The following is a 15614-nucleotide window of genomic DNA, read 5'->3' as shown; positions in this document are numbered from 1 at the left end:
GATTTCTCGTCTTTTCAAATAGCCTACCATATGACAAAGCCATTTAGAAACCAATGAAATGCCCTATATCTCCAGTTTCCCCAAAATAATCTTGGAAATAGGATTTGAAGTTATGATACGCTGACAACTGGGATTTGATGTCACTTCCATCTCAGATTAACTACTACTACTACTACTACTACTACTAATAATAATAATAATAAACAATGTGGTGAGAACAACTTCAATGATTGTTTATAAATGAATGTATCATTGTAACATTTTTATTACACTGTCATTAGCTGCAGTCCAGGGCCTTCAAAACCCCACCCCCTTTCTCTGTGCACACGTTCATTGGTCAAACAGTCACATGCAAAACACGCCCCGGACTGGCCGAGCTGCAATATAAATGGGATGTGCTCTCTTCCCAGCAACAAGTACCTGAAGGGTACAAGAGAATTACTCTTTACAGGACCGTTGTCTTCTGCATTAAGTTGTTTCAAGATTGAAAGGAGTTTGTCTTAATATTCCTGAAGCTTTTTTAAGTCTGTTACCACTTTATATTCCAGTTCACCATTCAAGACTACTCCAAGTAGGGCAGTTTGAGTGCATCCGATTTTTCCTAACACATTAAGATGGAGTTGTCGGATATTCCGTTCCCCATCCCTTCAGCTGATGATTTCTACGACGACCCCTGCTTCAACACCAGTGACATGCACTTTTTCGAAGACCTGGACCCAAGGCTCGTCCATGTGAGTCTGCTCAAGCCCGACGAGCATCACCACATCGAGGACGAGCACGTCCGGGCGCCCAGCGGGCATCACCAGGCCGGCAGGTGTCTGCTGTGGGCATGCAAAGCCTGCAAGAGAAAAACCACCAATGCTGACCGGCGCAAAGCCGCGACCATGCGAGAGAGGAGGCGGCTGAGTAAAGTCAACGATGCTTTCGAGACCCTCAAGAGATGCACGTCCACCAACCCGAACCAGAGGCTGCCAAAGGTGGAGATTCTGAGAAACGCGATCAGTTACATTGAGTCTCTGCAGGCGCTGCTCAGGGGTCAAGAGGAAAATTACTACCCCGTACTGGAACATTACAGTGGAGACTCAGACGCCTCCAGCCCGAGATCCAACTGCTCTGATGGCATGGTAAGAAGTTTTATTAGAAATATATATTCTAATATAGGCCCATGTGACATTAAATCGTTATAGAAAAAAAAAATACAATATTCAAGCCTGTTTTTAAGATTTGCGCAGTTCAATTTCATAACAAGATTCCATCAAATTGAATTGTGTAAAAAAGATGCATAAAAAGCCTTATTTGTTTTACGTTTCACAACTGTAATTTTCTTAAAGATTACACAATTCAAGCTGCATCAAAAACGAATATAAAATCACTATATTGCATTATTATCTCCTATTTATATCCTGCTTATTATGATATATGGCATTAAACAATTTAATATATTTTATTAATTCATTCATCCATTTATTAATGTCATATTTTTAATTTGGGAATATATATATATATGTGTGTGTGTGTGTGTGTTTGTGTGTGTGTTAAAAAAATATAAAAAAAAGGAAAAATATATTTGAAATATTATATATTGGACATTTTAATTTCATAACAATTTAAATGCGTAATAAATTGCGTAATTCTTACAAATAAGTATCCTATTTATTTTTAATAATTGCGCATTTTAATTTCATATTTTTTTTTAAAATATTTAATATATTTTTTAATTAATTTTTAAATTAAAATAGATTAAAAAAAATTAATCACTTTAATCAAATTAGATGGAAATTTGTTATGAAACTGAAATGCGTTAATCTTAAAAAGATATTTTGTAGAGTGTACTTTTTCCAAATCAAAAACATCAATTGATAAATGAATACAGGCTAATTATAATGGCATTACCATGACAACACGTGATGTTCAGCATTCAGGCGAAATACACCATACATAAATTTAGTAAAGTTTACTAAATAGGCCTACATTTTTTTAAATAATAAATGTTTATATTTTCGTGTTTCTAGATGGATTTCATGGGTCCCACATGCCAGTCGAGGAGACGGAACAGTTATGACAGCTCTTATTTCAATGAGACGCCAAATGGTAGGTCATATACCCACAAAAACCAACTTCATTATCCAAAAAGCCTAAATGCAGTTTGTTTTTGACATTGAAAAGCTCAAAAGTTCAAATCCTTTCTTAATTCGTTGGTTTATTAGGTGATTCACGGAATAATAAAAACTCAGTGGTGTCGAGTTTGGATTGCCTATCCAGCATCGTGGAGAGAATTTCCACGGAGACCCCCACATGTCCCGTGTTGTCATCGGAGGGGCCCGACGGAAGCCCGTGCTCTCCGCAGGAAGGGTCTGTCCTGGGTGAGACCGGGGCCCCCGCACCGTCCCCGACCAACTGCCCCCAACAACAAACTCAGGACCCCATCTACCAAGTGCTATAAAGATTCACACCGTCAACAAATTAAAAAGGACAATATGAAGACAAGAAAAACATTCAGCAGAATACAAATAAAAATGCAAATCCAATCTTAACGACTAAAGAAAGACATTTTGCGGGAAACGAATTATTTCTTTCTTTCTTTCTTTCTTTCTTTCTTTCTTTCTTTCTTTCTTTCTTTCTTTCTTTCTTAATCTTTATTTTATTTGTATTCCATTATGAAAATGGCTCAACAGATCAGCAGAAGTGAGTTTCTTAACTATGCTTATTTATTTAATTGTATCCACGTTAAAATGTGACCATATTTTTCCCCTTTGTGAGTATATTTTCTGTCACCATCACATTTTATTTCCTAATTATTTACGAGAGATTCGTAATTCAGACACGAAAAGTAGGACCACTTTTGTACATGTGTAAATAAGATCTGTTTTGTTAAGAAACGAAAACGATCAAACATTATGTATTTAATAATGCCTGTTTGAAACATTATCTTGTTGTGTCTTGTGTTTAACTTTATATTTATACTTCTTAAATGAGTGAATGTCGGAATAATAAAAAAATAACTATTTATACGGAAATATTTGCTGTGCAGTTTTGTGATTTATTTCTTTATGCGATTTATTCCATTAATTAAAAAAATGTTTTTAGTAAATTTTGTGTGAAGAAAATTAATGAATCCTAATGAACTACAATAATAATAATAATAATGTGCTAATATTTCTGAGATTTTGATTTCATATAGCTGGCAATTTAGTGCTGCCAAATGCAATGAAGTTTCTCAAAACTATTTATTTATTTGGACCAAAATAATAATAATAACAATAATAATAATAATAATAATAATAATAACAAAGCTTGAAATAAACTTACAAGCGAGTTACAGAAATTATTTACACTATTAAATTTGTTTTCTTTATTATTTTCTATTTTGGGGGTGCTGAAAGTTTGCAAAGAAAATCGTTTTGAACAGAAGATGAGCTTGATTTCATTTTTGAAACCCACAATACGTTTAGGTAAAACTTTACAATAACTTCAATAAGTTAGGTGACTAAAACATTAGCTATATGCTAGTGCATAACATAATCCTAAATTTGAATTCAGCTATTTCGGGACACGTCGAATTGAAATGAAGCCTACATTAACTATTTGTATGTTATGCATTACCCAGGCCTGTGCAATGAAGGCTAATAATGTCTGTTAATGTTATTTATGACAGCATTCCCAAACTGTTAGACTACTGTTGTTTTTTAGATGTCATTTGCTTCACTTTTTTTGTTTGCATTATTTATTGTGGGTCATCTAATATTTCAGGAATAATTAAGGAATAGTAATCCCCTCTCATGTGGTTATGTCCCCATATAAAATGTATAAAAAAAATAAAAATAATAAAAAATGTCAAATGGCAATACTTTGGGGTTGAACGAAACATAGCAACAGCACTATCTTGTGTAGCCTTAACTTTATTTTCTGTCTCGTATATTTACATACCTACATTGGGTTTGACCAGTGGCTTAATACACTGTTATCGACCATTGAAAATGGTGAACATATTGATGTGCATATCTCTTATGTTTCTAGGATGATCATATTTTAATGTAGAGTTGTAAACCACCACCCCCCGCCCACATGCTGTGAGTCTCCGTCATGCACTGCGAGTCACGTGATAAGATAAGAAACGGCGGCAACTGAGACTTGTTCTCCGCCACCCCAATTGTGTTGAGTAACCACGCCACCACGAGGACCTACTAAGAAGTGGGAATTGGGCATTCCAAATTGGGTAAATCTATTTTATTTATTTTGTGGATCATGCGAGATTTAGGCCATGACGTGAGTTGACAATTTTTTTATGACACTAATCTCACTGATGTTGCAATATTGACAAAATAGCCTGCACTGCAGAACACAATTTTTGAATAACCTTTATTGAATGCTGACAATTTTGAACAAAATGATCTTGGATGACATTTCTAAAAACATGGATTTTATTGATATTTGAATAAGAACAGATCTACTGATAAAGGCTTTATAGTCACACTTTATTTACATGGCATACATTGGAACCAAATAATAAAAGTTCAAGATGAGAAAGAGTCAGTTGATCTTTGACCAACAGCAGCTACTGAGTTCTGAGTGTAAGCAACACCGATAGTAATGTAACGATGACTGTAATTCTTGTCCATCATATTTGTGGTGGTATTGGTCATCTACTTTCTGCGACGAGCGGCGGCACCTTTCTTGCTGCTGTAATGGGAAAATGACAATAAAATGACACCAGGTGAGCAAATGAAATTTGACTGTTAATTCCATCCTTCCATCCATCCATACATTCATGCATCCATCTAAATGAAGGACTTAAACTCAGATAGCACACGTACACCTCCAAGATGTCTGTTTTAGATCTTTTCATCTGGAAAGCATCACATTGTTATTAACATCTGCTAAACGTCTTAAAAACGTTTAAACTTAAACTCAAAAACGTATAACATCTTTTTGACATCCAAGTAATTTTTTTTTAAAGTATGTGGAAGTTTCTTACAATGATTTACACTGACACCTAGTGGCCTGGATGCTGCATCATTAATACAGTAGTTTTCAGCAGGGACTAAAAATTAAATGTTTTTCATTTCAGTTCGTTCTGAGTAAAAGTGGTATATTACATTCTGGTTCAGATGTTTCACAGCCTCCTTTCCAAAATGTTACCGTTTAGAACGAAATAAAAGAACGGTTAATAACGTTATGAGAGCTCCTTTAAAGACGTATTCCCTGATAGCACACGTACACCACACAGACGTCTGTTTGATGTGTGTGTTCACATCTGACATACTTCTTACATTGCTTACTTATCTGCAATACATCTATAAGACATATGTCAATAAGTGTGTCTCGGACATCAATAAGACATTTATCAGATGTCTTTGAGACGTTTATGTCCATGACGCTATTTTTAAGATGTTTAGCAGATGTTTATTACATATTGGAGATGTACGTGTGCTATCTGGGCAAGAGTAAACAACCTAAAAAAATACATTTTAATTTTTGGTACTCACAAAACTATTGTTTGCCTTTTTACAGACAACTAGGAAGCAAGGTGCTACAATGTGCATGTTCCCACATATCATGTATGACAAAAAACCTTATACACTGATAAAACACTTGATTAGGTACACCTGTACACCTATTTATTCATGCAATTATCTAATCAGCCAATCGTGTTGCAGCAGTGCAATGCATAAAATCATGCATGTAGGGGTCAGGAGCTTCAGTTAATGTTCACATCAACCATCAGAATGGGGAAAAATGTGATCTCAGTGATTTGGACTGTGGCATGATTGTTGGTGCCAGACGGGCTGGTTTGAGTATTTCTGTAACAGCTGATTTTCTGGGATTTTCACACAAAACAGTCTCTAGAATTTACTCAGAATGATGCCAATAACAAAAAAACATCCAGTGAGCAAAAGCACAGTTCTGTAGACGGAAATGCCCTGTTTACGAGAGAGGTCAACAGAGAATGGCCAGACTGGTTTGAACTGATAGAAAGGCTATGGTAACTCAGATAACCTGAGCAGAATAGCATCTAAGAATGCACAACACGTTGAACTTTGAGGCGGATGGGCTACAACAGCAGACCACATCAGGGACTTTATTAAGACCATAGTGTTCCTAATAAAGTGCTCAGTGAATGTATTTCCCTTTACGCGTCCTTCATATAGACTGGATATAAACTGCGTATTGAATCTAAATTTCACTCAAAATCACAAAAAATTGCCATAAATGTATCGTTATATTTACAAATCTCTTGCTAAAGTTAGAGCTTTACCACCTTTTCCCCACCACAGCAAACCTTTAAATTCACTGATGCAGCCACATACAGGCCATGCACAGCTGAAGGCGCCATGCCATAACAACTTATGGCAGTCCTACAACTTACAATTTGCTCAGCTCCTCCACTCTCTTGCGCAATGTGGTAACCTGAAGAAGATAAGAGTTGTATTCAGATCTCAATCCAATCAAAGCTATGAAAGAGTAAGAATGGGATTTACCCCCCAAATAAAACCTTTTCAACTCTTAACAGCAGAGATTTACCATAGTACAGTGACTTAAATCTGGACATTACCTCAAAGGATCAAATAGTAGTGAAATACACTGGGAAATGCTTGCGCTGTCAACCATTTTTGGTTTTCTTCTCCATTTCAGTATTTGTTTTCTCACCTCATATTTCTGTTTCTTCAGCCTCTCAATGTGGTCAAACTTCTCTGACTCCAAGTTCTTCAACCATTCAAATAACTCCTTTGCCTTTTCCCTGAAGTTCAGGACACAAGACACAAGTAAGCAAGACCTAACTGTGTTTACACACCCACTTCAAGTTCATTATGATAGCATGGGATGTAACTCACTTGAGTTTGTCCTCACTGAGATGGTCAATGTTGAGTGGCTTGCGCCTATCAGCCAGGATCTTTTTCTTCTTCTCTCTTTCTGTCTGTTTTTTGCCACCTCTCTTGGAGTCAGCCTGAAGAGCAACAGAGCCAGAAGTTTCAGCCACATTCATATCAATCATTCGTACTCCCTTTCAGCCACCAAGAAACCCTAAATTTAGGCCTTTCTTAAATTTGACCTTCTGTAGATAGCTGCTGTTGTTGGAGCCCTTGCTGGACAGAGCTGACTTCTTCTTGGCATCTTCATCTGCCCTCTTCTTAGCATCTGCCTCCTCTTTCCTCAGCCTCTCCTCCTGTTCAAGCCAACAGGACACAGTGTACAGTAAGTGCATTACTAGAACATGGACACAATACAGGTAGGTCTCTGAGAATGTCAGTGATATACACCTCTCGTCTCGCCTGGCGCTCCTTGTCTTTTTCAGCCCGGACCCTCTGCTGATCTGCCCTCTCATTTCTGCGCTTCTCCTGTTGGAGGAATGGCAAAAACATGTTCACAGTTTGCTTTTACAATTCATTAGTCTCACCTTCTAAGATGTTCCACGGTTTGTGTGGCCAAGGCAAAATACTTCAAAAAATACAGCAGTTTTGTGAAAATGTTGCTTCTTGGGTGACATTCACTCACAATTCTATCCTTGAGGGCGATGAGCTCCTCCTCTTCCTTCTTCCTGTCCTCAAAGTGAGCATCGATGAGGGTCTGGAGCTCAATCAGATCCTTGTTTTGACGTTTCTTCTGGATGTCCTGTGTTCAGACACACAGAAACATGGTGAGTTCCCAAAAGTACATGAAAATTGGTTAATTAATTAATTAAAGGTTCACTTAGCCATTTTTTTCCCTTATTTAAAAAGTTTTACTTCTAAAGAAGTAATTAGTCATTTTGACGTAATGAGTTTTGCGAGTGGTGCTGAAATGATTAGTTGACATTATTGACAACATCAACAATAAAAAATTGTCTTCAAATCTTGGGACGTAACAGGCGCAAACCTTGAATGTAACCATATAATAGGACAACTCTGGCGTTACTTCTTTTAGTCTGTAATGTATCGTATATTAAAGTTCAAATAATAAAAAGGCAGGTGATCTAAACAGGCACAGACTCTGAAACTGGCATTTATCTGTGCGGTCAGAGTCGCTTTATGACTCACATGAAGAGAAGCAAGATAAGGGCTATCAAAATGATGTTTTTTTCTCCATGAGTCATGCCAAACAAACTGTTTATCTCAGATTTAGTTTCTGTCCATATTTTCTGTCTACTGTTTTGATTGACGTTTTCTAACTCCTACTAGGCCATAGGTCTGATTCACATGAAATCTTGGTGTGTATCATCTACGGACACTCAATCGTTTCTAAGATATAAGCCAATGCATTTTTTAAATGGCCCAAATTCACTTATTGAACTATATCTTCTGAATGTACATTCTGAACATAACGAAACTTGGTAGACTTCAACACGAAGCCATTTTGTGGATTCACACCAATTTTCTTCTAGGTTTGGCAATAGGGGGCGCTAAAACTAGAAACCACTTATAATTCTGCAAGCGTATGATTGAGGAAGTTGGAAATTGGCATGCATCTTCTTTTGTTTAAGAGCTAGTATATCCTTAAAATATCACAAATATTTACGCACAAATCAATAAATATGGCATCCAACAGCCTTTCGAATTCAAGCAACTAATAACTTCAGATGCAATTGTCATTTAAAGGTACACTCAGTCAACGTTTTATTTGTCGTCTTAGGTTTCCACTGACATCTTGAAGAATGTATGCAGCATCATTTAAATGCAATCATCTTCGGTTACTGATGGCATTATAGAAATCCACTATTCTGTCAACCATGATTAATTAAATCCATGAGTCCAATAACCAATTACAGGGCAGTTAGTTTAAGCAAGTAGTATTCAACTGGTCATGTGATTCCCAACATGGCTTCCCCCATGAGTGAACCTCTTCTTGTAGACTAAAACAGCTTTTATTAGGTTACTGACAAGACTGGAGTCGTATTATTTTATACGTGTTTTAAAATTACAATTAATTTCTTAAGAAAATAAAACTTTTTATGAGGAAAAATACTCTTTAGATCAGTCGATTATGAAAATAATAATCCGTTGCAACCCCAGTTGGGAGTCCAAAGGCGTAAAAAGATCCAAGTAGAAAATCCAAGTCGTCTTAATTACAGTAATTGAAACACAGCACGAACGCAGCAATACTTACATCAAAGTCCACTTTCTCACCATCTGGGATCTTGGGTCCTGATGGCCTATTTGAGAGAATTAAAATATGTATCTGTATAAAATCATTATATATGATAAAATTAACTATTTCAATTTGTAGAAATGTGTAAACATCGTTCCTATTTATGTCTCTGTGAGAGAATGACTTACTTGAACTTTGGCTTTTCATCTGTATTAAGAATGAGGAAGGGTACATGTTATTGGGAAATCAACACCTTGCCGTAGATATGGCAAACTACTATTACAGGCCAGTTTTCAAAATGTATGCATAGCACTTTCATATCTACTTTCCCAAAATTAGTAATTTGGTGTCCAAAAGCCACTGGTTCTCAAAAATGTGTGGCACAGTTTTTGGCACATGCCATGCAGAGCAAAGTCAAACAGAATGTCGAATGGTGGGTCACTTTGTAGTAGATAGCAGTTGTTAGTATATCAAAATCTTTCACCCTTTACTTTACGTAACCTAATCTCTGGATAGATTATTTTTCAGGTTTGTATTTACAATGGCTTAGTTTTAGATGTAATATAATGAAATATAATATACACATATATTACATCCAATTATTGACTTGTTTTTTGATCCAATATGCAAACCTTGGCAAGGGACAGCATGTTGGAAATTGATCCAAGATGGCGGCGCAGTAGCACGCAGCGGCCACTCCGGATCTAAAATGGTGCTATTTTTGTCACTTAGCCCGACTTTTACGGCATATGGACATCGGAGCAACCGGTGTTCGTGTCTACCATCGCCAGACACTGTTAAAATATAATATTCATGCAACAACCAAGCTGCATGATGATCTGCAGGAGTTAATACGCAAACTCGGCTTGCTGCGGAGACCAGGCCTCCAGTCCTTGGTGTCGCCTGATGCCGGTACCCGGGGGAGGGGACATCATAAGCGGTGTGCAAGGAAGTGAAAGCGCGGCAAGAGGGCGGGGGTTCATGCTAGGCTAAAAACAAACCCTAGCCGGCCGACTCTCCCGTCTATACTGTTCTCAAATGTTTGCTCCCTGCACAATAAACTGGACTACATCCGACTCCAGCAGACTACGCAGCGTGAGCTTAGAGACTGCTGCGTCTTTGTTTTCATGGAGACGTGGCTCAGCGGCAGAGTGGACGCCGCCATTCAGCTAGACGGGCTCGCCTCGTTTCGTGCCGACAGAAATGCAGCTCTGTGCGGTAAGACTTCGTGGTGGTGGCTTGTGTGTTTACATCAACACGGAATGGTGCAATAACTCTGTGCTAGTCTCTAGTTACTGCTCATCACTGGTGGAGCTTGTGACTGTTAGATGCAGACCTTTTTATTTACCACAGGAATTCACCACTGTTATTATAACCGGAGTTTACATGCCCCCCAGAGCTAACGCTAAGGAAGCGCTCTGTGAAATGTATGGGGCTATGAGCGAACTGCAGAACGCTCATCCTGATGGACTGTTTATTGTCGCCGGAGATTTCAACCATGCGAATCTCAAGACAGTGCTCCCTAAATTCCATCAGTATGTGGTCTTTGAAACGAGAGGGGCGAACACGCTTGATCTTGTTTAAACAATCATCCCAGGCGCGTACTGGGCGTAACTCATACGTTCGAATGCTGTTCATAGACTTCAGCTCAGCATTCAACACAATAATTCCTCAGCACCTGATTGGAAAGCTGAACCTGCTGGGCCTGGACACCTCCCTCTGCAACTGGATCCTGGACTTCCTGACTGGGAGACCTCAGTCAGTCTGGATCGGGAACAGCATCTCCACCACCATCACACTGAGCACTGGGGCCCCCCAGGGCTGTGTGCTCAGTCCACTGCTGTTCACTCTGCTGACTCACGACTGTGCAGCAAAGCACAGCTCGAACCACATCATTAAGTTTGCTGATGACACGACCGTGGTGGGTCTCATCAGCAAGAACGACGAGTCAGCATACAGAGAGGAGGTGCAGCGGCTAACGGACTGGTGTAGAGCCAATAACCTGTCTCTGAATCTGGACAAAACAAAAGAGATGGTTGTTGACTTTAGGAGAGCACAGAGTGACCGCTCTCCGCTGAACATCGACGGCTCCTCTGTGGAAATCGTCAAGAGCACCAAATTCCTTGGTATTCACCTGGTGGAGTACCTCACCTGGTCCCTCAACACCAGCTCTATTACCAAGAAAGCCCAGCAGCATGTCTACTTTCTTCGAAGTCTGAGAAAAGCACATCTCCCACCCCCCATCCTCACTACATTCTATAGAGGGACTATTGAGAGCATCCTGAGCAGCTGCATCACTGCCTGGTTTGGGACTTGCACCGTTTCGGACCGCAAAGCCCTGCAGAGGATAGTGAGAACAGCTGAGAAAATCATCGGGGTCTCTCTTTCCTCCATCAAAGACATTTACAAAAAACACTGCATCCGCAAAGCAACCAGCATTGTGGATGACCCCACACACCCCTCACACAAACTCTTCACCCTCCTGCCGTCTGGCAAGAGGTAACGAAGCATTCGGGCCCTCACGGCCAGACTGTGTAACAGCTTCTTCCACCAAGCCATCAGACTCCTCAATCCTCAGAGACTGGACTGAAACACACACATGTGTCCTGAGTTGCACTTTAATTATTGTCACTTTATACCTGGCTGCTACCTCAATAACTGCCATGTGCATAGAACACTATTTCATAGTATGTTATGTTTACATTTGGCATTTTTAGAAACTGTCATCTTTTTACACTACTGGGTACTGGTCTCTCACTGTGCCCATTGTCCTGTTAATTTTTAGTAATTTATTGTACTGTCCCATACTTTTTGCACACTTTTGCATGTGCATTTTATATAGGTATGTTATTTAGTCTGTGTAGTCTCATGTGGTTCTGTGTTTGTCCTATGTAGCACCATGGTCCTGGAGGAAGGTTGTCTGGTTTCACTGTGTACTGTACTAACTGTATATGGTTGAACGACAATAAAAACCACTTGACTTGACAGATATTCTCCACTAGAGGGAGACTACAGACAACTGAAACAAGGGGCAGAACATTCCCTTCAACATGAAAAAAGTGGGATACATCTGTATTCAACATACCTTCCTCTTCAAAGACCTCTGCATGCAGCAAGCATTGAAGTACAGAAAGCAAAAGCAGAATAGAAAATTAGAAATGCAGCCAATACAGTACAGACACTGATGATATTCACAGTAAAGCATAAAGCATTAATAATGAAGCGATGAAGTATACTTTGAAAGACGTACGCAGACGCTTCGTGTTGCATCAGGCTACTGCATACTCTACAGTATACTTAATATACTGAAACAGTGCAGATTATGCAATGATTAACGTTTAAATGTAGAATTTTTGCGTAATTCTTTGCAAAATTCTGTGGAATAGATTTAAATATTGTTAAATTTGTTTAAATATGTTTTAAATATTGAAAGTTGGAAAAATCAAAAAAATGTTTTTTATTATTATTCTTATTAGTAGCTGAAAGCATGATCAAATTAGCCAAAATATTAAACAAACGACCTTGCATGGGGCAAGTAATTAGCGAATTATGCCTTTCAGTATTTGGGTCAGAAGTAAGAATACATGTACACAAACAGTCTATGAGTCTAATAGGTCTGCTACCGGATGTAACAAAGATTCAACGCTCTGAAAAGGTTCAGATGTGACTAGTACACTGTTAATCCTTCCATGGTCTTAATGAGCAAGTCCCTACTTTGAACCTCCAGGTTCAAACTGATCCCTTTTTTATCTTCAATTTCAAAAGCTTGCATTAAAGGCTCTGTTTGCTCTATCTCTCTACTGGTCTCAACTCTCTTTGGTTTTAAATAGCTCCTCTAGGGGGCAGCAAACACTAGAAAAGATCACCTTCTAACACAGATCTGAAAGGCAGGGGATGCCCCAGTGCAGCTTCAGAAATCTTGTAATAAAGGCTGTGTTTGCTCAATCTCCCTTCATTTAGTCTTAGATCATTCCACTAGATGGCAGCAAACACTAGAATTTTTTTATCTATTACCTTATCACAATATACAGTTCTGAAAGGCAAGGTGTACTCCAACGAAGTTTGTGACTCCACCCACAGACATTCAGGTTTTTTTTTTTGGGAGGAGCGATTTAAGACCAAAAGTAGATAGATAGAGCAAACAGAGCCTTTAATACAAGCTTTTACATTGAAGATAAAAAGGGTCAATATGACTCTGAGGTACACAGTAGTGGGTAATTTTGTAGCTTTGTTTATACTGTAAATGAATGAAATTTAAAAATAAATTGCTTTGCCAGGTTCAGATCACCAGGGTAAAAGTTTTTCAGGCTAAAACCTTCACACACACACACACACACACACACACACACACACACACACACACACACACACACACACACACACACACACACACACACATGTTGTGTTTCCATGTTTTATGGGGACTTTCCATAGACATAATGGTTTTTATACTGTACAAACTTTATATTCTATCCCCTAAACCTAACCCTACCCCTAAACCTAACCCTCACAGAAAACTTTCTGCATTTTTACATTTTCAAAAAACATAATTTAGTATGATTTATAAGCTGTTTTCCTCATGGGGACCGACAAAATGTCCCCACAAGGTCAAACATTTTGGGTTTTACTATCCTTATGGGGACATTTGGTCCCCACAAAGTGATAAATACACGCTCACACACACACACACACACACACACACACGGCAGCAGAACTACCATTTGAACTAGCCTACCATTGGGAGCAATTTGGGGTGCAGTGTCTTGCCCAAGGACACTTCGGCATGTGGAGTTGTGTGGGCCGGGAATCAAACCACCAACCCTGCGATTAGCAGCCAACCAGCTCTACCACCTGAGCCACAGCCGCCCAAGACCATGAAAGGGTTTAACACGATTGTTCTTCATTCAGCAAAGTTTCATAAATGATAAGAATATGGGACTTGATTAACGGTAAGCCAATCTTTCCCCCCTTTTCCTCTGGTATGCTGAGGGGCCACCGTGCCTTGTTAAAACTGTGAGTTTACTGTTTCTATACTGTTAATGAATGTTGCCTATGATGCTTTAAAATACAGCACATTGCTGCAAATGTACTTGTTTTAGGAAGAAATTATTAAGAGACTGAATGATTGCAGGTTGGGGTTGGGTTTGGGATGGTACAAGTTGGGTCTTGTCAGATCACTCTGGTAGTTTCTGGTAAGAAGAGGAGATTGTGTGTGACCCTTGGCTACAGTGGAACACGTGGGCACAAATTCTCAGGGCTAACCGGCTTATAAAATGGTGGAGCGCACTGCTAAAAGGTTCGAGTGGGGATCGTAGAATATTGTACGTCACATACATTCTATAGGCTCAGGTTCTGGCTCAGGATCAGGTTCAGCCACTGGCTCAGGCTCTGGTTCAGGTTCTGGGGCAGCCTCAGGTGCCACCTCAATCTCCTCATCTACAGCTATTGCATGCATGGTGGGAGGGAGTTTGCATGGTAGAGGGGTTCATTTAGAAGGGGTTAACTGAAAGAGGATGACTGACAGGGGGGTTATTAACTTTCAGAGCCCGTTTTAAAGCAAGTCAGTTCACTCAGCTGCCATCTTGCTACTATTACAAGATGAATGCACCCATGCAATAGTGCGTTTTGCTGCAGTATCATGCATTTCAAAATACCCTGCACTCTATTTCCTATGTACTGAAATACTTATAATATCCTACTATCACAAGAAAAAGGAACATGGGGAAACAAAATGCTAGAAGAAAACATCGGAAAATATACTCACCCTCGACTTGATCACTGTGAAAAACAAAAAATAAGAAACACATTCCTGATTATGGCCTGTTAAGGCTATTCATAAAAATCCAGTGGATAATTGGTAGATCAGATTACAATTTGTGAGAACTGTTGTAGAATGAAATGTTGAAATTTACTTACAAATCTTCTGTGTCGGACATGATGATAGTGGACTTTGAGACTAAGATGGAGGGAAATGGACAAATGAGAATCTATTGGCAAGACTGCAAAATAGTCTAGTGAACACTTGGAAAATCTAGGACTAAATCTATATATTTAGAGAATTCCTTAGAATGGTGATTCATAAAACTGTCATGAAATTGTCTCCTCCCCTTCCAAGCTGACCTCTTTACCTTTCCCCAATGCTGTGGGCTTTCTTGCCAAATGAAATAATCAAGACTGAGGACTAGAACTATGGGATGCTAATACTTTTAGTTAGTTTGCTGGTATACCAGAATATGTAGGAATGCTAGCTAACTTTAAGGTTCACGAAATGTCTAAGAGTGAATTGGGATTCAAAAATAAGGTTTTAAGACAACAACCATATTTTGTATAATAGTAGAGTACTTTTTCCTGACAGTTCCAAAGTTTCAACATAAGACGTGGGCCTACTTTAGCTAAGCATTCACCAAAATGTGTTTTAATTAGCTGTAAAATATTAACTGAAATTGAAGCTATTTTAAGAACTGGCTGACGCAGGATAAGTGAGAAATTCCCTCACCCATACATAGACTTATGTGAATTTTGCTTTCCACTCTGTCTGAAAGGTTCATGGG

At 38.8% G+C, this 15614-nt stretch overlaps 2 protein-coding genes across 2 annotated transcripts; one reads left to right on the top strand and one right to left on the bottom strand.

The window, feature by feature from the left end:
* The first annotated feature begins 438 nt into the window (after nt 1-438).
* On the top strand, nt 439-3009 carry LOC127641871 (myoblast determination protein 1 homolog). The gene is made up of 3 exons (XM_052124685.1): nt 439-1124; nt 2013-2091; nt 2208-3009. The coding sequence occupies exons 1-3, from the start codon at nt 615-617 to the stop codon at nt 2441-2443; spliced, it is 825 nt and encodes a 274-aa protein (XP_051980645.1). The 5' UTR covers nt 439-614; the 3' UTR covers nt 2444-3009.
* A 1353-nt stretch (nt 3010-4362) lies between these two features.
* Nucleotides 4363-14518, bottom strand: LOC127641875 (troponin T, fast skeletal muscle isoforms-like). Its single transcript, XM_052124688.1, has 10 exons — nt 14398-14518; nt 9252-9270; nt 9082-9127; nt 7495-7611; nt 7260-7337; nt 7052-7165; nt 6834-6946; nt 6649-6739; nt 6368-6408; nt 4363-4680 (listed from the first exon to the last, which is right to left on the bottom strand). The coding sequence occupies exons 1-10, from the start codon at nt 14516-14518 to the stop codon at nt 4644-4646; spliced, it is 777 nt and encodes a 258-aa protein (XP_051980648.1). The 3' UTR covers nt 4363-4643.
* Between the last annotated feature and the right edge of the window lie 1096 nt (nt 14519-15614).

Source organism: Xyrauchen texanus, unplaced genomic scaffold, assembly GCF_025860055.1.
Source record: "Xyrauchen texanus isolate HMW12.3.18 unplaced genomic scaffold, RBS_HiC_50CHRs HiC_scaffold_211, whole genome shotgun sequence".
NCBI classification, from domain to species: domain Eukaryota; kingdom Metazoa; phylum Chordata; class Actinopteri; order Cypriniformes; family Catostomidae; genus Xyrauchen; species Xyrauchen texanus.
The sequence above is the reverse complement of the archived record's forward strand: the minus strand, read 5'-3'. Positions and strand labels throughout refer to the sequence as shown.